We start from the raw sequence: 21,713 nt of genomic DNA, 5'->3' as shown, positions 1-21,713 counted from the left end.
GATGTGATGGTTTGAAGCCTAATATTTTGTTTTCTTTATGGCTGGTGTCTTCTGACAAAAGTTAAATGCATTTATTTATACAATTATGATATGATATATGTTAACACAAACAAAGCCTAAACATTGGATGTTGTCATGTTTGGTAGCTCTTGAAGACATCTTGTGTTAAACAAAAAGCAAAAAAACATTGGAAACATTTCACGTTTCCACGGGTACTTTGTCCCGGTCTCCTGCCGCAGGGTTCCGCCATTCCCCCATACACGAAGGAAGTACTTTCACCTATTTTGCCGAATGCAGAAGTTAGTAGCGCATATACGCTCTATGTTGGAACGCAAAGCATTGTGTGTATTACAGCAAGCATTTGCTCAAATGTCGTAGGCTGAATGACGTGTGACATCGTGTTTAATAAACGGTTGACTTTCCCTAAAGTGTCTCTGTTATGTGTACCGGCACACAAACACAACACCAAGCTAGGAGGTGACGCCGCGGATGAGCCCACTGCCCTTTTACGGTTAGCTCTCCAGCTAGCTGGTGACTAGCGCGCCTCGTTGTGGCATGTAAAGTCCCACGATGACCCGGTGGGATATATTACAGCCATCGGAGACTCTAAGCCGATATATTTTCGAGGCTTCAAACTTGTAGCGATGTGTTGGTATAACAAAGATTTGTGGTATTTGAAGGTTGACAATTGAGCGGGTTGTGGTTTCAGCACATTCAGGTCCACAGCAGTTTACACGGTTCTGAAGCCTCATTTCAAATTAAAGTTGGCAGGGTTGGTAACAACACTCTTCTCTTTGGGACCTTTATTTATTTTCACTTTGCAGGGACTTAAATGTTGAGAATCCCCACAAATAGTACCCCGGCTTTGTCGTCCTTTGTTTCAGGAGACAATCAAGCAGCTGCAGGAGGAGGTGTCCTGCATTGATGAGGCACAATGTGTCTTCAGCACTTTCTCGGACTGGCTCCTCACCGCTCAGAGCAGCCTCCACACCCTAGCAGTAAGTCCAGACGTGGTGGATCGCTTCGTCATGGAGAGAAAGATGAAGAAGCTAGAGGTAGGTTCTCGTTATTGTTGTTTAGGTCAGTGCTTCCACCAGTGCTGGATGTACAGTTGACCATCCCATGTGTGCGCTCAGGCTCTCCAGGCAGACATGGAGCAGGGACACGCCAACCTGAAGACAGTCAGGGAGAAGACGGAGCGATCCGCCGTCTTCCTGGAGGAAGCCGAAGCCCAGCAGCTGTGGGAGGATGTGGACGGTCAACTGGGCCAGCTGGAGGACCTGGTGGCCGGCCTGCGTGCCCAGCAGAATGCGCTGGAGAAGTGCATCTCACTCTCCAAAGACTATGTGGATAAATACAAGGCCCAGGCCCAGTGGGTGTTGGAGACCAAGAGGCTGTTGGCATCTAGCGTAGAGCCCAAAGCCGAGCTCTATCAGAAGAAAGCCCAGCTGGCCAAGTACAAGGTAAAAGAAATTACCTTTGCAGATCAGTTCAGGCGCTCCTTGGTTTATGATGATACTGAGATTCTAGTGGGTTGTTCAGCAGGATAACAATACATGGTCATACGGCACAAGCTTAATTAGCGCCAAACTTATTTTTATTATTAATTATTATTTTGTATTTTATTTACGTTTTTCATACTTTTTTTTTTTTTTTTTTTTTACCGTAACGGCAAATGCAATTTCTGTAGAAATTTGATTTTGATTTGAGTTGTTCAGTTGTGGAATTTGAAGTTGGAATGATTGTATAAAATCTTTTGATTTGTGAATGTTATTGTGAAAATGTGGAATTTTCAGAGTGTAGGAAATAGTTTCCAAGATGTTCTGAATGAGCTGAACAGTTTGAAGTTGCAATAGAAAAGATGTAGAATAGTTGGGGATTTGTTGTTGTTGTTGAATGAGCGTTTCAATGTAGGCATGTGCTATTTGCAGACAATCCAGCAGGTGGTGCAGTCACACGAGTCGGCTGTGAAATGTGTGATCGAGAAGGGCGAAGCCCTGCTCGACACAGTCCATGACCCCATCATTGGTGACAACATGAAAACCCTGCAGGCAGACTTCCTGGAGCTCTGCTTGTTAGCCAAGGTACCGATCTTTTAATAACGTCACATTGCCCAGTTGTGCCTGTAGCCATTGTGACTTTGTGGTCTACGTGGTTTGGTTTCAGACACAGGTCCAGAACCTGGTGGAGTGGGTGAAGGAGCACGAGGATTACAACAGTGAACTGCAGGAGGTGGAGAAATGGCTCTTGCAGATGTCCAGTCGGCTCGTCACCTCGGAATCCATGCAGACCAGCAGCATGGAGAAGGCCACCCAGCAACTGGCCCGGCACAAGGTAAATACATGAGAATGTTCATGGCTGACTCCGGTTGGAAAGATTTAACAGGTAATGTACGGAAAGTTTCTGGTAAATTTCCATTGTTTTTATCAGGATCATGCTAAACTATAGGTTCCCCAACCCCTATTAAGAACCAAGCTTCGATTTTGTAGATTGTCTTGGTTTTTACCCCTAAATCCACTTCAATCATTTTCCCTAGGCCATTATGGAGGACATTGCTGGTTTTGAGGAACGTCTCACCAGCTTGAAGCAGAAAGGAGAAGAACTGGTCTCGAGCTGCACTGACCAAGTCCAAGCTAAAATCAGCCAACAAGTCCAGGCTCACCAGCAGGGAACCAGAGATAGTTACTCCGCCATATGCAGCACGGCTCAACGAGTGAGTAATGCCAGACTCCTCCTCCCAGTAGATTCAATCTAGAGAAGGAAGTCTTTCATACTGGATTTTGCTCACAGGTGCACCAAAGTCTAGACCGAGAACTGCAGAAACACGTCAACCACCAGGACACCCTCCAGCAGTGCCAGACGTGGATGGCGGCCGTACAGGAGGAACTACGGCTGAACCACCAGGAACCATCCGGTCTGCAGGAAGCACTGAAACAGGTACCAGTGCTTTAACAGCACATATTTGCTATTTTATTTGTCATTTAACACACATGGAGCAGCAACACATACAAAGATACTGACAGGCATGCACTGTATTCTCTCTGCTTTGTGGGAACAACTACAATTACTAGATTTTAAATGGGGACCTGCTCTGGCTGTTCTTCTTCTATTACGCTCCATGTCTTCCAGTAGGCCTCGGTGCTGCCCGGTATGGTGTGGCACAACGTGGCACTACACTGAAGGCACTCAACTCTAAATTCAGTCTTGCTGTTTACTGTACATAAACTATAAAAAGTCGTAAAAAATGATCGCTTACAAATCTACAATATAGCGGGGGCGCCAAAGATGAGCTGTGGTGTAGCGTGGGTTCACTGTCATGTGATGGTCCCAAGGTTTGTTTCTTGATGTTTGCAGGTGAAGCACTACAGAGCCCTCCAGGAGCAGGCCAGCACTTACTTGGACCTGGTGTGTTCAGTATGTGATCTGTCCGACGACGCCGTTCGAGTGACAGCGGCTGAGGTCCAGAGAGTCAAGATAACTGTAAGTACAGTCAGTCCCCCGTTCATCCCGTGGTGTGCATTTCAGACCCGCCTGCCATAGGTGAAAATCCACCACATAGAGAAACGATGTAATTTGTTTTTTTAATACATATAAAGCAATACATGTATTGCTTTGTCACCATTTTGTGGCATCTTGGCGCCAAGAATCTATGTTGAACTGCACTGAGGAGCGTCATTGAGATAAAAGTTGTGCTTTGCTGCCATCTTGTGGTATCTGTAGGCAGTTATAGGATTTAGTTATTCACAGATGCTTTGCTACTCGCTGCACAGGGGCGGGGCTTGCCTCGACTTGGGTCCATTGGGCATATTCATTTTTTTTTTTTTTTTGTAGATCGAGGAAAGGATGTCAAGTGCTCAGGAGCTCTCAGAGGGCTGGAGGGAGATCAAGGAGCAGAAGCAAGATCTGACCAGCCAGTTCCAAGATATGGACCAGCAGCTCCTCAGTTTGTCCAGACGACCTGCAGAGTTGGAGACCAAAATAGCTCAAAACATGTTGTCCCAAGCCAAGGTGATTGCAAATTTCGGGCTCGCAACCAAACTAAAACTAAAGGCCGAACGATAACTCGTAACACTAAATTTCTATATTAATTCACAATGCGCAGGAATGCAGCCAGCAGCTACAGTCCAAACAAAGTGTCCTGACCAAGATGACGGAGAAAGTGAGCAGACTGTCTCCGGGCCAGGACTCTCCAGAGCACGCAGATCTGGAACGTCTGAGTCATTCCTGGCTCGACCTTTGTCACCAAGCCAGCAGGCTGCAGGTCCAGAGGCAGGAGGACCTGCAGAGGTCTAAAGAGTACCACGACTGCATTACTGCGGTGGAGGCACTGTTCGAGCTGGTGTCCAAAGAATGGGACAATCTGGCTAGGTATGTGTGATCTGAAAAGTATAATGCAGGGTTGTTGTTTTTCAGGTTGAGGGGATACCATTCTGATCATATGCTGCACCCTACCAATGGCTCAAACTTGTAAAAGGCGAGCAAACAGGAGCCCTGTTTGATTTTAAATTGAATATAATAAAAGTGCGTATTTGTAAAGTTAAACAGCAAAGTGAAAATTAACTTGGCTGAACGTGGCCCTTTAAAATGCTAGCTGAAATTTTTCTTGAGCCATTTCATTGGCATAAGGCAGAATTTAGAATTGATCCCGTCTGTTTTTCCATTGGGCAAATGTCCTCGCCCTCTCGTTGTAGTCCAGTGGCGTGTTCTGCCAGTGATTCGAACCCCACTTTACTGATGTTGGCTTCATTTTGAGAGAAATCATATATGCTTGGTTAAAAGGAAACAATATTTACCTGTCCAAAAAATCTGTCATGTGGCTCCTCTTTTTTTCTTCTTTGACGGTTTTAGGAGTGACTTCCAACTGTTTCTGATACAGTGCCACCCTGCCACTGCGGTGGTATACCACAATCGCAGTTAAAAATGACAACCAACTTTGTCCAGTGCTAGTCAAAGTTTTTAGAAAGTAGGCTGAGGTGGCTGCCTTCAAGTTTTATATGCAGGAAAAACCCTTTCACGTGTCTCTCGTGCATCATACCTATTGTTTATTTTCTTATTCTTACATTTTTGCTGCAGAACTGATGCTGAAAGTTCTTCTCAGCATTTAGAGGCATTGCGCAAATTGGCAGTAGACCTGGAAGGACAAAAGGGTACGCTTGAGGAACTAAAGGACCAGAAGCAAAAAGTCATCCAGCACTTGAACCTGGATGACAAGGAACTGGTCAAAGAGCAGATCAGCCACTTTGAGCAGCGATGGTCTCAGATGCAAAATCTCATCGAGAGGAAAATTCAGGACTCTGTGTCGACCCTGGAGGAGATGGGCCAGGTGGAAGCTCGTCTGAGAGAGGCTCGGGATTGGGCTGAGGAGCAGCAGCCCGCCTTGTCCGAGGCTATGAAAATGAGTCCGCCTCCGGAGTTGGCTCAGAGTTTCCTGTTCGACCACCTGAGCATTTGCAGTGAGTTGGAGGCCAAGCAGCTCCTGCTGGCCCAAGCCATGGCCGACTCGGACCGGGTTCTGGCCCGCCTGGGTCTCAGTGAACGTCAGCGTCTGCAGCGGCTGATTTCCGACACCCAGTCCGAGGTGGAGTCTCTGAGCGTCAAAGTGGCGCAGCGCCGGAAACACCTTAGCAAAGCTTTCACCGAGAGGACTCACTTCCTCATGGCCGTCAACCAGTCTATCTCCTGGGTCCAGCAGAATGAGAAGAAGGCCCAGGCCGAAGACTACATCGCCTTGTTGCCCGAGGACCTCGCCAAGCAGGTCCGAACCTGTCGGAACATCCAGAGCAGTTTGAAAGCTTACCAGAGCGAGCTAGCGTCCTTGTGGTCTCAGGGGAGGGACCTGATGCGGGATGCCAACGAGGAGGAGAGGAATGAGATTCTCACAAAGCTGCAGGAGTTGCAAAACACCTTCGATAAAACTCTACACAGGTGTGGGCAGAAACTTCAGGAACTGGAGAAAGTCTTTGTCTCCAGGAAGTACTTCAAGAATGACCTGGAGAAAATATGCCAGTGGATAAAACAAGCTGACATCATCACGTTTCCTGAAATCAATCTAATGGTTGGCGATGCTGAATTAGAGGCGCAGCTATTCAAATACCAGCAGATAGTTGAGCAGGCAGTGGAGTACGAGAACCTTCTCCTAATTGTGCAACGAGCAGGCCAGGAGATTTTGCCCACCCTCAATGAGGTGGACCACTGCTACTTAGATGAAAAACTCAATATCCTCCCGCAGCAATACAACAACATATTAGCGTTAGCCAAGGAGAAACAGGAGAAAATCCAGCAGGCTATTTTTACCAGGAACGAGTACACCTCTTTCATAGACGTCACGCAGAAAGCGCTGGAGGAGATCGAGGAGCAGTTCAACCATCTGGGCACGCAGCCTGTAGGCTTGCAAACAGAGGAGGTGGTCAGTCTGCAGGGCGATTACAAAGCCATCCAAGCCGATCTGAGCAACCTGGGTCTCGCTGTCAGCGAACTCAACCAGAAGAAGGAAGGCTTCCGGAGCACTGGACAACCGTGGTGCCCCGAGGAAATGACCCAGCTCACCAGCCTTTACAATGGCCTGAAGAGGCTGGTGGAGCAGAAAGTGGAGCATCTGGATGAAACCTTGGAGTCATTTGAGGACCAAAAGGCAATGGCCATGCAAGTTGACTCCGAGTTAAAGGCCACCAAGGAGCAGCTGGTGAAGGTCAACGCTGAGACTCAGTCTGCGGAGGAGAGACTGAAGAACTACCACGCTCTCGCCGGGAGTCTCCAGAGTGCCAACTCACACTTATCCAGGCTCGTGGAGCAGATGGGAACTCGTGCACCACGTTTGGACCAAATGGCCCACAACGCCTCCAAGGAGCAAGTGGTCCTGTGGCAGGAGGAGCTGCGATCCTTGCAGGCCGCCGTAGGCGACCTGATCGAGGAGTGCGAGAACCGCTTCGTTCAGAGTAAAGACTTTGAAACTGAGATGCAAAGGACGTTGACTTGGCTGCAGCAGGTCCGCGATGAACTGGGTTCCGCCGTGACCGTGGACATGCGGGTGGAGAAGGTGCAGGAAGAGATCAGGAAGCAGCAAATCATGCAGGAAGAAGTTCAGTCTAGACTGAGGATCGTGGCGGCTCTGAGTAGCAGGGAGAAGCACAAGTACGCCAGCGCAAACGAGCTGGCGCCAACCCATGTGGACGCCAGTCTGGGAGAGATGGCAAAGCTGCAAGCAGATGTTCAGAAACAACTGAGTTCCAAACAGGTACAACTCACATGCATCCTAAAATTGAGAAACACTGTAACCTCAAATCTGAATTGGCAATGACGGAAAGGGTTCTTCTTAGGGTTTAGGGTTTGGTTTTAGCGTTTAAGATTGGGGTTAAGGGTCAGGATTTAGCGTTTGGGGAAGGGGGAGGATTAGGATTAGGGTTGGTTTTTAGGTTTGAGGGTTAAGGTTTAGTATTTAGGGATAGGGTTATGATCAAGGTTAAGGGTTAGGTGTAGGATTAGGGTTTAGTTTTAAGGTTTTAGGTTTAGGGGTAGGGTTAGGTTTTATGATACGCAAAACAATAGTGGGTTCTAAGGAGGCATTTCGTATTGCCCTTGTTGTGAAGGTGACCTTGGAGCAGGCCCTGCTGCTGTGCCAGAAGTATCACTTCAGGATGCAGGCGGCCTGCGAATGGCTGGAGGACGCCGTGTCCTTCCTGCAGCAGGCCGGCTTGGGCGTGGACGTGGAGAACTACGAGGAGTGTCTGAGACAGCAGGACGGCATCGTGGCCACCGAGCAGGAGTTCCTCATCCACCTGGACGAGCTGGAGAGCCTGGTGCCCCAGCTGGAGGAACTGGTCAACCCCGTAGCCAAAGGGCAGCTGCGGGTAAGCGTGGACTCGGCCAAGCAGAGAGGCCTGGAAGTCCTGGATCAGCTCCAATGTCACCAGGAGGTTCTTCACAGGTAGTGCAAGCAAGATAGTCGATACAACATTTTCATTTGTCTGGTTAAACTAACTGGGGTCCGTAAGCCAAAACTTGGGGAATTTGCAATAAATTATTAGGTGGTATCGTTTCAAAACGTGCATAGCCACATATTGGACTGGAAGAAACCAATTAGTCCTCGCCACCTTATCTTTGGGTCAACTGAAGCTCTGATAAGATAAATCGGGCACCCCTGCATGAATACAATAGGTTTAAAGAAGGCAAATAATTACAGGAATACAGTCCTATTCTTCAAATATGGACAGAGTTTTTTTTCTTACAAAGAGCTAACTTTTTTAATTCCTATGGAATTTAGTAATAGAGTAATGGTAGTTAGGTTTAAAGACGTTACAATTCTGCAACATTCTTCCGTGTCAGGGGCCCCTGGACCCAAAAGGTTCAGACAAAAAACGATGAATGTTTCTTCACAGCTGCGTGGCTCAGTGGAAGTCGTACCAGGAGGCACGGCAGACCGTCATTGAGATCATGAACGAAGCTGAAAAGAAGCTCACCCAATTTTCTACCGCAAAGGCAGCAACGAGCCAAGAGGCCGAGGACAAGTTGCACAGTCACCGGGTAGGAAAGGCCACAACAGAACAAAGTTATTTACCATTCCGAAAATAAGCTTATGATAAGGTTTATGTGTCAGCCTCATAGTTTGATCATCGTGTGAACGCTGCGTTTGTTGAATAAATGTGAATGTGAGTGTGGATGGTTGTTTGTCTATATGTGTGCCCTGCGATTGGCCGCGACCAGGGTGTACCTCACCTCTTGCCCATAGTCGGCTGGGGTAGGCTCTCGTACTTGTGACCTTAATGAGGACAAGTGCTACAGAAAGTGAATGGCTGGATAGTATACAGCCTGTACTTGCCAGAAATCTCTGAAGCTCCCTTCTTATGTTTTTTTTTAAATTTTTTTAGACGCTGGTCTCACTTGTCAACGGCTTCCAAGAGAAGCTGAGCGGTCTGGAGGAGCAAGCGGCTCAGCTGGAGCAGGTGGGCAGCGAGGCCAGCAAGGCCGCCATCAGTCGCTCCATGACCACCGTGTGGCAGCGTTGGACCAGACTGCGCAGTGTGGCCCGCGGCCAGGAGCGAGTTCTGGAGGACACGGCGCAGGAGTGGAGGACTTTCAGAGAGAGGGTAGGTACACAAGTCCGGGATAGACGAGTCTAAATGCAAAGGAACTACAGACATTTAAATCAGGTTTGTAAACAATGCGCGTCAGGGTACTTCCCCGCAAAACAGAACGAGAGTGAATGCCGCTGACTTGAACTGAAAACGATGACAAAAACTCATTGTTTGGGAATGTGCCATCAGACAGACCCTTTCGGTTTCCTTTAAAAAAAAAAAAAATCCAAATGAATACAACAGAACCTGTGGGATAGGATAAATGGAGTGGCTGTCATACGTAGTTGTACAATGTAGACGTCAGAAGTAGAAGTACAGTAACATAGTATTTGTACTGTCATTTTTGTCACTATTGTCTAGTTCTGTCTAATTGAGCCGCGTTGCCTGGTGTGCGGCTGTCTTAGGTTGCTATTTTCTCACATCTGACTAACATAATTGTCTCGTGGTAAAAGATGGTGAAGGTGCGAGAGGTCGTCGACGAGCTCCGGGGTCGGGTGCCGGAAAGCGCGGTGGAGAAGGCCTCCAAGGCCGCCCTGCAAGCTCAGCTGGAGCAACACGACGTGCTGAGCCAAGACTTGGAGAGAGAGCTGTCGTCGCTGACCCTGCTGCGCCAGTACGCCCTCAGCCTGCTGCACGACGTGGAGGTGCCCTCGCCCACCAGCGAGCAGGACGAGCTGCCCAGCCTCAAAGAGATCAGGGCTGTGCAGGACCAGATGGACAGGTAGGAACATCACACGTGGAGAAAACATCCTGTATTTTTGAGTTCGTTGTCCACATGTATGTATGAATGTGAGTGTGAATGGTTGTTGGTCTCTCTGTGCCCTGCGGTTGACTGGCAACCCGTCAAGGGTATACTTCTCATCCCAAAAGTCAGCTGAGCTCTGTCTTTTTGGGTGCAGCTTCATTTCGTGTATTTGTGTGTAGCCTCCTGACGCGGTCCAGAACCAAGCGAGCTCAGGCAGCTCAGGAAATGAGGGACAGAGAAGAAGTGGAGCGGGAACTCAGCGTGGTCAAAGCCTGGATCCAGGAGACCAGGGAGCTGCTTTTCAACCCCACGCCTGACATCGACTCTCTGCTTCAGGAACTGGAGGTACGAACGAAAATGGACTCACGAATGCTCCAAGTTCAAATTTGAATAATTTTTCTAACATTTAATTTAGAATATATTTTTTAAATGTACTTTTTATGAAGCGCTACTCTGCTAATTCTGTGATTTTTTTTGTTTTTTTTTTATCGTTACAAACTGTTCACGAACAATTTGGTTTACGAATAACATTTTTGAAGAAATATTCCCTCGGTTCTCACCATGTGTAATCTAAAATCTGCATCTCTAGTGAATATGATATCTTTTATTGAAATATGCGTTTCTTTTACATTTTACAAACCCTTTTCTACTGGATGTGTGCAGGTGGTCCACGGAGACGTGATCACCTACCAGCAGAACGTGGACAAATTAGCTGAGCAGCAACAGAACAAGTATCTGGATCTCTACACCATCCTGCCCTCTGAAATCTCCATGCAGCTGGCCGAGGTCTCGCTGGCTTTGGGGGCCATTGAGGATCAGGTGCGCTGCTATATTTGTAAAGGTCGATGCCGCACTCTGTGTCCCGGTTTGTCATCTGGTGGCTCGGTGCGTTGTAGGTTCTTTCCAAAGAGAGAGACATCCAGAAAACCAGAGAAATCAAAGAGGAGTTCAGTTCCAGAATCCACGAGGTCTCTGAGAAGCTCAAAGCCATCTCTGCCAAATTCAAGGAAAAATCTCCAGAGATTGACCAAGCCAAAGAGGAAGTCAAGGTAGATGACCAGATTTCACCAAGTTCGACCGGCAGATGACTGCGAGATTTGTCTCAGAGATCATTCTGTTGTTTTTGTGTTTTTTTTAATCTATCCAGAGTCTGGCAGAGGACTTGGACTGCTGTGGTCGTACTCTCTCCGAGCTGGATGTAGCCGTGCAGGAGTTCGGCCGCCGTAACCCTCTGCTGGTCAAGCAGTTGAGCGACGCCATCGGGAAGATGTCAGAGATGCACCATCACACCACCCGACTGGCTGACTGCCGCAACAACTGGCTCAAAAAGGTTTTGAGCCCTTACAAACTGTTCAAGTCATATCTGATCCATTTGGAACCACCAAATTTGCACAGGTTCCCGCGGAAACATGCACCTGTTGGTCTTTGAAGGGTCATGAGGGAATCAGTTTTTATCCAAAAACAAGTGGTGTAAAACATTAAAACTACACATTCCCTTTTCTCTGAAACATTGATGAAGAATTAATCATGCATCTAATAACGTCAAATGGGCTATTAATACATTTTGAAAAGATCTGTAGTGCATAATCTGATGTAGACAATTATTTCGAGGATATTCTTGGCGAAAGTCAAAATTGAACCGGAACATCGTCGTTGTCCATTAATTCCTCAGCGCTTTCTGTACTTTTCAGGCCGTTTGCTATTTAGACGAGTACCACGAGATGCTGGACTTCATCGTGAGGTGGTCGGAGAAGGCCAAGAGCCTGGTGCGGGCGATCGTCATCTGGAGCTCCTCAGTTCACCTACAGGAGCAGATACGCATGTATCAGGTGGGTGGCAGACGGACCAAGTATTGCCCACGGGGTTCTTTCTTCCGGCTCGCTGACCATTACGTTAGCAGGAGTCCTCTAAATGTTTTACAGCGAACCCAAGCCCAGAGTCTCGTTCGGCCCGACCCGATGCAGGCAGGATTCTCCACAAACACTGTTTTGTTCTCCTCCCCAGTCTGTTCTGCGAGAGTCTCGCGAGCTCCACGGAGACCTGGAGTCCATGGCGGAGAAAGTGGAGCTCCTGTCCGAGGTCCTGCAGGTGGAGTCCATGAGCCAGCAGGTGTGCGAGCTCAGCCGGCACACCGAGGAACTCCAGCAGAGCATCAAGACGCGGCTGCAGAGCTTGGAGGATGCAGAGAAGGTCCCTGCTCTTGACACATTCTCAATAATTAGGCCTGGCAATATGGGTTTCAAATAAAATCCGTTTACTTCTCAGGATGATTTTAATTCAGTTTCCCCCTTCGCTCATAGAAAAAGCAAATGACAATGACATTCTTCAAATCAACTTTTGCTTTTTTGTTTTGTTTTTCCCCTTCTCTGATTGGCTTTATTTCTCCAGATCCCAACAGTAACTTGCATCAACTTCCAGAGAAATACAAATAAGTATTTGCTTCTTTATAGATCATGAGGGGTGTCCTCACTTTTGTGAGACGCTGTATGCAAACACAGTCCTAAATAAACATATCTACAGTATAAAATACATCAACATTTTTCTCAAAAATAAATCTCAGGCAATAAATTCAAAATTATCGATAACATTGAATTAATGGGTCAAATCGATTAATGTTCCCAGCCCTTGTACTTTTTTTCCCCTTTTGGCATTTTTTGAAGCCCAACCCTTGTACTAATGGAAGTGAATGTGTCCTCAGAGTATGGAAGCGCTGGAATGCGAGGTGAAGGCGTTGCATGTCGCTCTGGAGCAGGTGCAATCCACGCTAACGTCATCTGAGCTGGCACGCCAGAGCCTCAAAGAACAGCTGATTCAGAGACAGGTAACCGCCAGAACAGCTGTGGAAAGAAGTGAAACATGAAGCGCTCTCAATAGCGATACATCTTGGTTTGTTTTTTTTTTCATTCAAAATAAAAACTGAAAATTTCACACTGTCCTTATGGGGTGTTATGCGTATAATTTTGAAGATATTTGATCATCTGGATGCACTGATGCACACCCCTTCCCTTGATGTTTTTTTATTTAGTATTTTTATTTTTTTGTCAGCGTTTGATGGTGGACATGGAGGGTTTGAAGCAGCAGGTGCAGGCGGTGCAGCTCTGCCAGAGCTCTCTGCGGGTGCCCGAAGAGGTGATGCCCAACCTGGCCGTTTGCCGCACGGCGCTGCGTCTGCAGCAAGACGCCAGCCACTTGCAGCACGTGGCCATCCAGCAGTGCAACATCCTACAGGTGCACTAGATAGACGGATAGATAGATAAGTCGACACAACTGCAATATTCACACATATGCGCTCATATTCATCATGCAGAAACAACCAACAAAGTCAATGCAAAAAAATCTGGCAGAAACAGCAATAGGTATATAAAACTATAGAAATACCGCAAATGCAGTTCCAAATAACAGCCAGCTAATGCAGTGCTGGTGAGATGATAACACGTTTCATGATTTCAGACGTTTAAGAGTCGAAGGCAACCACCTCCAAATGATATACGCAGGAAAGAGCCCGAATACTCATTTGAGATTGAAAACTCTCCAGGAGGCCGTGGTGCAGTACGAGCAGTACGAACAGGAAGTGAGGGAGCTGCAGGGCTTGATCGAGGAAGCGCACCGCGTCATCCAGGACCGCCCCATCACCACCAGCAACATCCAGGAGCTGCAGGCGCAGATCCTGCACCACGAAGTAAAGCGTGCGCGCACCCGCCGGTTCGAGCCGGCTGAAACGTCACCGGCAACTTGTTCTTCTTTTCTCCTCTTCCTAGGAGCTAGCCCAAAAGATCAAAGGATACCAGGAGCAGATCGCCTCGCTCAACTCCAAGTGCAAAATGTTGGCGGTGAAGGCCAAGCACGCCACGCTGCTGCTGACCGTCAGCGACGCGGACGGGGGGATCCCCGAGATGGAGGAGGAGAAGACGGCCCTGATGGTAAATTATGAATAAGCCATTAATAATACTGATACTTGTTCCTGATATTTTGGGTATTTACATTAAATGGACAAGAGTTAAGAAACATCTCTCAGTACTATCTATCTATCGATCGATCGATCAATAAGTGACAGGATTTCTTCATGGAGTGGCCAGGGCTACTTAATTCCTTTATTTGTATAATGCACTTTTAATAGTTAATAAATATTTAGCATGCTTTTTAGTATTTATTTTTATTGATTTATTTATTTTCAAAAGGAAATGTACGGAAATGGAAAAAGTGGAAATGGTTACAAGGCCTTTTATGCACTCTTGCCGTTTCTCGCACGGCCTTCTGTTTCGTCAGATGTCGGCAGGCCGCTGCCACACCCTCCTGTCTCCCGTCACCGAGGAGTCCGGCGAGGAGGGCACCATCAGCTCGGTGTCCTGCCCTCCCGGGTGTCGCTCACCTTCGCCGCTCGCCCACGGCGACGTCGCTAACGTTAAGGTATTTCTCTCTGCAAATGTGTCACGTTTAATATAGTCTGCCATTTTGCTTCGAAGCGGCCATTTTGGATCTGTTGCACCCTCTGAAATGCTTACAAAAATTCTGTCCCTGAAGCTAGTTTTAATCAGCACCTTGAAATTCGGTAGGCATGAATCATCATGAATAGAGCCACCAATAAATCACAAAAAGCCATCACTGAAAAGACATGGGAAGTCTGCCATTTTGGTTCAGAGCAGCCATGTTGACACGGTAGCACCCTCGAAGATTAAAAAAAAAAAAAAAGATTGTGAAGATGTACCTAATGATGTGGCCATGTTTCTCCAACAGAAAAGAAATCTAAACATAATCATGCAAATGTATTTTCTCAGGCTGGAAGGGGAGCACTGAAAAGAGTTCCGGTCCAAGAACTGTACGACCCGACTTTTGAGTCTGTGGCCAACCTGGACGACCTTCAGCGCTCGTGGGAGTCGTTAAAGAACGTGGTAGGTGCGCTTAGTGTGTGTCTTATGTTTTATCGCCGCTTTCACACCCACTGTGTTTGTGCGGGGGTCCTCCCGTGTACAGATCAGCGAGAAGCAGAGAACTCTGTACGAAGCTCTGGAGAAGCAGCAACACTACCAGGCCTCACTGCAGTCCATCTCGTCCAAAATGGAAGCGCTGGAGGCCAAGCTGAGCGAGCCCGTGGAGGCGGACACAAGTCCCGATAGTAACATGACAACACACCAGGTCAGTTCTTCACAATCCTCATCTACACACCTGGAAGACTAGATAGAACTTGTTAGCATTCTTCGATTAGTCAAGACAGTGTACGATATGCTGCTGTTCCTCTAATACGATAATAAAAGAACATCGATCCATAGATAGATCTACAATAGTGATCTTCACTATAATAGATGCTAGTCCACAAATCCTACTATACTTAAATACCTTCAATAACTGTACTGTTCTGTGCATATTGTATTTTTTTATTTATTTTTGACTTCACTGTAGAAAATACCTGGTGTTTATTAGCGAGGAGGCCATTATTATAGTATGTACAGTTTATAATTAGGATTATTTGTGGTGAAACCGAAATCTGTATTGAAGTAATTGTTTTGTTAATATTGTTTATTAACTCAACTGCAGTACACAGTAGTTGCAGTTCATTAGAGGCCTTTTTTGATTTATAAGAAATGGTATCTATAATATAGTGTATAAAATATTAAACACCTTTACTACAGTTACTATGACTACTACATATATTGTAAGTGTTTTTAATTCTGATTATTTGTGAAAATGAATGACTAAATATATAATAAATGCTTTTTATTTACTCATCGGCAGAAAGTATTTGGCATTTGTTAGAGAGGAGGCCTTTATTATAACAAATGCAATCAAATATTAAACCCCTTTGCTTCATTTCGTATGACTGCTACTATACATATTATATTGTGATGTCAAATGTTTTAAATGATGAGAATATTTATTTGTTGGGAAGCAGTAAAACATACTATTTATTTACTCAACTAAAGAAAAAGATTCATTTATTTAGAATTTAAAAAAATAATTATGTTAAATGAAATATTATAGACCTGCATTTGTCAAAAATCGAGGCCCGCTGTGTAATAAATATGCGGGATTTTCTTCAGATGAGTCAGTAAACGCCCCTGGCTAGTATTTGGGGAGATACTAACTACCGGTAATTTAAACCTACTTTAGAATACCTTCTGATTCTGTGCTGTAATGTACTTCATAATTTCTTCAATTTTTAATCACTATATTTACTACGTTTATCTGGACGGAATTCCACTGTGAGAATCCCATTTTCCGTTCTATTCTGTTTAATTGCGCATTGTTGCCTCTTCAGGGTCTGATCGAAGAGATTCAGAGCGCGCAAGAGGACATCGACAGACTCCAGACGAGCTTCACCGAAGACCTGAGCGCGGCCGCCACTTCTGCCGTGGACTCGGACACGGCCGACCAGCTGGCCGTGCGGTCTTCCCTGGCCGTCCTGGCCGAGAGGATGGCCACCATCCACATGAAGGCCTCGGGGAAGCGGCAGCTGTTGGAGGTACCGTGTTGTAAAAGAGCTGCCATGATTCATACAACAGGCTCACATTTCACACTAAGTCAATTTGTGAGTAAATTGAGACAAGATCATCGTTATTTCCGAATACGCAGTTATCCCCCGCCTATTTGTGCTTCGCTATTCACAAATTCAACTATTTGTGTTTTTTCTGTGGAACCAATCCTCAGCTATTTGTTGAAAACAATTATTTTTGTGCTCTTTCTGTAACACCCTCTGATCGCAACAAAGCCCTGGCTTATAGGCAAGTAGTAATTGGTATCAAGGAAGTATTGTGGAGGGATACATCTCCACTGAGAGACTTAGTTCTTTGTATGTCAGGGTGTAGCTAAGTTTAGTCTAGGTTGTTAGTGGGAGTTATGGAGATTCTTTGCCGCATGTGCATGCACGCGTGCATTTCCGATCCCTTTTTTCAAAATCAAATAATCTGTAAGCTACTTATTAATTTTTAAGGGTAATGTTATAAGATGAATTTGAAATGATATTTGAGTGTTATGATCACAGCTTGTGGTATATTTATGGTTTAAAGTCTTAATATAGGCAGTCATAAACATTTTTACGGGGTAGCCGTCAATTACTCGTAACTCAGTCCCCATCTGTAAAATGTGTGCCTCAGTAAAGGTTGGGAAACACTGAGCTACACGATGACTACGAGTCCATGCAATTCTGCTTCAGGAACGCGTCATCGACCGACTTGAGGGCCAACGCCAGGATGAGGCTATACGGCGGTTTCAGATCCAGGCGGAGGAATTGGACCGATGGTTGGCCCGGACGCGCCGTTCCGCTGCCGCCATCCTTGAAGCGCAGGAGACGGACGTGGAAGTGCAGCTCGCGGGATGCCAGGTGGGTTTTGCATATTTTAGAGACCAATTTCTTTGTGTGTTTGTGACATACTTGGCAAATAAAGATGATTCTGATTCTGATTTTGAAATTAGAATGGTTTGAATCAGTCTAGAAATAAAAAAGCATCCTGGCCTCCCGCTGGACATCGACTCGGCTTGCTTCTTAGCGGCACGAACGCTGCTCTTAAGAAGATTATGTCAGCGAGTCTCGCGAGTCGTCGGATGACCACGAATAGATCCCGCTGCCGGGATTGGTGACAAAGCCTTCGGTATATCCTTGAGGACTAACAAACGAGAAGGCAAATGCTCTTTTTTCTTCTGTCGCATTCGGTCCCTGGATTTCCACTTTGATCAATGCGACGTGAGGGATTAGCCCTAATGTGGCAGAGGAGCCCAGGTCAGAGGGCAGCGGGAAAGCCCTCGGCGTCTCCCGGCCAGGGGAAGCGGCAGGTCTAGAGGCCCTCGTCCTCCCAAATGGACCCTCGGTGGCATCATGTTTGAGTTGGCCTCTCTCTTCCTGCTGCTGCAGAACATGCTGCTGGACATCGAGGAGAAGGTGCAGGCCCTCTCCGAGCTGTCCGTGCACAGCGATAGCCTGCTGCTGGAGGGCCGCAGCGACACACGGGCTGAGGCCGAGCGACTGGCCAGGAGGCTGCGGACGCTGAAGGGAGGCCTGCTGGAGCTGCAGAAGATGCTGCAGGATAAGCACGCCAACATGCAGGTGGGTTTGTCTGATTGCCATCAAATCTGAACCACATTATATTAGACACATGGCTACGGTTCAATTGTTTTTGCAATAGCAAAATTTGGTGACTCGCCATAAAACTAACAAGTCATCTCAACGAGTTCAGATCTTGTGTTCGATGAAGGTGTAGCGATTCGTGGGCGCTACTAGATAAGAGACATTTGCACATACCTTGAGCGTGTCATTGTTCATCATCATTGTGTGTAGGGATCCCTGCAGGAGCAGGAGGACAGCGAGTCAGACTCCAGTCTTTCTCAGAGCCCCAGCGTGCAGGACTGGGTGGCCCAGGCTCGGACCACGCGCTCCCAACAGCACCAGGACACGCTTCAGAGTCAAAGGGTATATAACATTTTTTGACCACACTATGCGCTCAGATGGTTGCATAGAAGAAATGTGTCTTGATGTCATTTTGTCTTTTTTGGGGGGAGGAACTGGAGGAGCAGCTCGCAGAGCAGAAGAAACTGCTGCAGTCGGTCGCCAGCAGAGGAGAGGAGATCCTCATCCAGCAGGCCTCACCGGGCAGCAGCACGTACTGAACATCCTATCATACCCTTCTTAGAAAGAACTGACTGTCTGATACGGGGAATGGAAGCACAGTGAACCCACACTGTAGGACGTGACGTCACACGCACTTCCGGGTGGCGAACGCAAAGCTGTCTCCATGGCACCCCTTGTAAACAAACATGTCATTTGACCAAGGCAGAATGGTTGAGAAAACAGGGTCAGTGGCTTAGGGTGTTACTGAAAGGCCACAAAAATACGCGATAGGCACAAATAGTGTTTCAGCAAATAGTTGTAAACTTACGTTCCACAGGAAAATTTGCGAGAATCCGAGTGAATTGTGAATCGAAAATCAGCGGGGGTTCACTGTCCCAGAACATTAAAGATATGTCTTGGTTGAAATTCACCGACCAGTCACACCGACCAGCCTCTGCAGCTGCCTCAAAAACTTCAGAGTTTTGTCTTCTCCGCCACAAATTGTGAATGGAGTTTTGTTTGCGTGTCCCCCGGGCGGCAGTGCTTCGGAGCCATTTTCAACAGCAGCGCTGGCCGAGAGGGAGGCCGACGCCGCACGCGAGCAGATGAGGCAAAGGTGGGAGAGCCTGCGGCTGGAACTTAAAACCAAAATGCAGCTGATGCAGAAGAACCTGGAACAGGACCACAACCAGACGGTACAATGTCAAGTATCGCAGGAAGCAAACAATTGTGTTGTTTTTAAACACCAGGAAGTCATATGTTGTGTTTTTTTTTGCAGGTTTATTCCAGCGCTTCGTGTGCGGCACCACTTTTAAAAGGAGAACTTAAAGCCGACGCATCATCCCTGAAGAGTCTGTATGACAATTTCAGGCGAACAATGGAGAACTCTCAGGTCGCAATTTACAATGCTCTTTAAGAAAAACCAGAGGTGGGGGACTGGAGTCACGCGACTTGACAAGTCTGACTTTGTAAATGACTTATGACTTGATTAACACAAGTAATAACATGACTTGCCTAAAATTGTGTGCAGTTTTGACTTTTTGCCACGGGTACTTGTGACTGGCTTGAAACTTGAAGGTTAAGATTTAAGACTGACTAATGACTGGCCCGTATGTGACTTACTCCCATCTCTGGTAAAAGCACTACATCAACTTAAGTGTAACCTGCGTTTGTTTCTATTGTCCTTTTACAGCCCGGCGACGGTGGTGAGACGCAGGCGCCCGTGATGGAGCAGCAGCTATTCACGGCCGTGTCGTCCACCTCCTCCTGGCTGGACGCCGTGGAGAACGTGGTCTTGTCCGACTCGTTGTTGCTGGCCGACAACATCGAGGCTCAGTTGGAAAAACAGGAGGTGTGCTCATTTTTATGGCAATATACTGAAATGTCATATGGACCTGACAATATTGATATTTCAGGGTTCAGAGTTCAGGGTTGCCCTTTGTCACTCATTCTGTTCTTTACCTTTATGGGCAGACTTTCTACCAGCACGTATTGTGGCGAAGGGTAAACAGTTTTGTAATGACAGAAACAAAAATTATTGAGACATCATCTATTCAGTAATGTAATTTTGGAGCTTCTGAATGATCTAAGTGCTGACTTTGAGGCAGTCACAAGAAGGAGTCATGGCAGATCATGTATGACAATACTTTCCTTTCAACTCTGCATTCTCTCGTGTCTGGGTCATTTCTGTGCTATTGGTTCTAGCCTCTGGCATTTTTTTATTGTGCTGCCCAGCGTTTTAAAGGCAATGTTAGGCAGAATGGGCTGATACAACCAATTCCAGTGCACACGGGAAAAGTTAAATCAAAGAAAACTCTGGTTTTATTCGTTTCCTGGCATCCTCAAAATTATAAGCGCAATCGATTTCTTTCAGTAACTCAGTAATATTGCCTCTTCCACTAACTCTTCTAATTCCATTACTTTAAACTTAATTTTGCACTTGCAGTGCTCTCTCCAATTTTCTGTGGTAAAAATCATCAAAGCTACCTTAAGCACAAAACACTCATTTAAGAAGGGCAGTGTCCACCACGTGCCAATTGCAATCTTAGTAAAATATGCACAACACACCCTCCAACAGTGTGTGCAATCAGTAAGCGTGGACATGAAATTTGGCACCCGCTTTTTGGGTTCTTAATAAACCAGGCACTTGTCTCCTGGCTTGCCTGGGAACGCCTCAAATCCCCTGGAAGAGCTGGACAAAGGGGCTGAGCAGAGGGAAGTCTGGGCTTCGTTGCTTAGGCTGCTGCCCCCATGGCCCGACCCCGGATAAGCAGACGTACTACTACTTCTGGCTTTGTCTGCAGAGGTTGGAGTGTGATCTTCATGGCATGGCACGGGAGGTAGCACTCAGCCAGACTTTGCTAGCTGCGTCTTCCGGATTGAGGCAAGAGGAGCGGGCCTTGCTGGAGGACAATCTGGACTGCCTGAAAGAGAGACTGGGAGCTCTGGGCAGTGCTCTTAGTCAAAGCTGTGACCACATGAGAACCAGGACTCACCAACTCACTGCCTACCAGGTTGGTACTTATCCATTCATTTATCAGTTCATTCAACTTAAATCATTCTCTTCCCACCTGTCTCCAATTACCACAGGTGTGCCCCGGGGCTCTGTCTCGGGGCACCACCTTTTCATCACACATCTCATTCCCATCACTAACATCCACTTCCACTGCTACGCTGATGACATCCAGGTCTACCTCTCTATCCTGCACCCATACCTGTCAGACATTGTCCATTTCCCTCTTCCAAGCCATATCTAACATCTGTTCAGAATGTCATGCTACCCCTAAACTCTTATTTACATTGATGTTCTTGTGCTCTTAACATTTTTTTTTTGGTCTATAATTTGCTTTTTATTTGTACGGTATCCCTGTGTTCTCTAAAAGGCACTATTATCCAAACATGCACACATATATCTTATTATAATTTGTAAACTTGAGTCTAAAGGCTGTATGTATTGGCTTTATATGGAACACAGACTGAACTGCAGCATCTCCAGAGTACTTTAATGGAGACCAAGTGCCAGGTCCTGCAAGTACTAGCTGAAGCCATGGACAGACCGGCCTCAGAGCAGCTCCAGGTAGTAGAAACTCTAGTGTCCACATGTGTACTCAATCACTTTCCTCAGCCTGTACTGATCACTAATTTTTTTTGTTTTTATACAGATCATTGCCAGCACAGAAGACAACCTGAAGGAATTTGAACAGAAGATCACGGAATTGAAAAGCAGAGGAGTCGCGCTGCAAGCGGATCAGATCTCAACAGACAAAATACTGAAGCTTCAGGTTAGATGGAAGAAATGGCACACCCCCGCCAAGATTAAATAGTTAACTAATCCAGTCTGTGTCCCTTTATAGCCTTACGT

The 21,713-nt window shown here is 46.6% G+C and overlaps 1 protein-coding gene across 15 annotated transcripts in view; it reads left to right on the top strand.

The window, feature by feature from the left end:
- Positions 1 to 21,713, top strand: part of syne1b (spectrin repeat containing, nuclear envelope 1b) — a 103,260-nt gene that overhangs the window by 49,639 nt on the left and 31,908 nt on the right. For 14 of the 15 annotated variants that reach the window (XR_009791578.1, XM_061795788.1, XM_061795794.1 and 11 more), the window contains 38 exons: positions 885 to 1,055; positions 1,137 to 1,463; positions 1,932 to 2,084; positions 2,167 to 2,334; positions 2,537 to 2,713; positions 2,791 to 2,937; positions 3,355 to 3,480; positions 3,832 to 4,008; positions 4,103 to 4,368; positions 5,074 to 7,234; positions 7,587 to 7,924; positions 8,376 to 8,520; positions 8,865 to 9,083; positions 9,524 to 9,792; positions 9,996 to 10,161; positions 10,480 to 10,635; positions 10,713 to 10,865; positions 10,964 to 11,146; positions 11,508 to 11,645; positions 11,821 to 12,006; positions 12,515 to 12,637; positions 12,862 to 13,044; positions 13,352 to 13,495; positions 13,575 to 13,736; positions 14,083 to 14,223; positions 14,592 to 14,705; positions 14,788 to 14,949; positions 16,070 to 16,273; positions 16,964 to 17,131; positions 17,660 to 17,851; positions 18,083 to 18,214; positions 18,304 to 18,404; positions 18,894 to 19,047; positions 19,131 to 19,244; positions 19,545 to 19,703; positions 20,656 to 20,865; positions 21,327 to 21,428; positions 21,514 to 21,633. Coding sequence is in view for 14 of the 15 variants with exons in the window: in XM_061795788.1 (XP_061651772.1) it covers positions 885 to 1,055; positions 1,137 to 1,463; positions 1,932 to 2,084; positions 2,167 to 2,334; positions 2,537 to 2,713; positions 2,791 to 2,937; positions 3,355 to 3,480; positions 3,832 to 4,008; positions 4,103 to 4,368; positions 5,074 to 7,234; positions 7,587 to 7,924; positions 8,376 to 8,520; positions 8,865 to 9,083; positions 9,524 to 9,792; positions 9,996 to 10,161; positions 10,480 to 10,635; positions 10,713 to 10,865; positions 10,964 to 11,146; positions 11,508 to 11,645; positions 11,821 to 12,006; positions 12,515 to 12,637; positions 12,862 to 13,044; positions 13,352 to 13,495; positions 13,575 to 13,736; positions 14,083 to 14,223; positions 14,592 to 14,705; positions 14,788 to 14,949; positions 16,070 to 16,273; positions 16,964 to 17,131; positions 17,660 to 17,851; positions 18,083 to 18,214; positions 18,304 to 18,404; positions 18,894 to 19,047; positions 19,131 to 19,244; positions 19,545 to 19,703; positions 20,656 to 20,865; positions 21,327 to 21,428; positions 21,514 to 21,633 (8,511 nt within the window). In the remaining variant the exon portion in view is untranslated. The remainder of the gene's footprint in view (positions 1 to 884; positions 1,056 to 1,136; positions 1,464 to 1,931; positions 2,085 to 2,166; positions 2,335 to 2,536; positions 2,714 to 2,790; positions 2,938 to 3,354; positions 3,481 to 3,831; positions 4,009 to 4,102; positions 4,369 to 5,073; positions 7,235 to 7,586; positions 7,925 to 8,375; positions 8,521 to 8,864; positions 9,084 to 9,523; positions 9,793 to 9,995; positions 10,162 to 10,479; positions 10,636 to 10,712; positions 10,866 to 10,963; positions 11,147 to 11,507; positions 11,646 to 11,820; positions 12,007 to 12,514; positions 12,638 to 12,861; positions 13,045 to 13,351; positions 13,496 to 13,574; positions 13,737 to 14,082; positions 14,224 to 14,591; positions 14,706 to 14,787; positions 14,950 to 16,069; positions 16,274 to 16,963; positions 17,132 to 17,659; positions 17,852 to 18,082; positions 18,215 to 18,303; positions 18,405 to 18,893; positions 19,048 to 19,130; positions 19,245 to 19,544; positions 19,704 to 20,655; positions 20,866 to 21,326; positions 21,429 to 21,513; positions 21,634 to 21,713) is intronic. The other variant, XM_061795782.1, reaches the window with a different exon arrangement.

Source organism: Phyllopteryx taeniolatus, chromosome 13 (assembly GCF_024500385.1).
Source record: "Phyllopteryx taeniolatus isolate TA_2022b chromosome 13, UOR_Ptae_1.2, whole genome shotgun sequence".
NCBI lineage: Eukaryota > Metazoa > Chordata > Actinopteri > Syngnathiformes > Syngnathidae > Phyllopteryx > Phyllopteryx taeniolatus.
The sequence above is the reverse complement of the archived record's forward strand: the minus strand, read 5'-3'. Positions and strand labels throughout refer to the sequence as shown.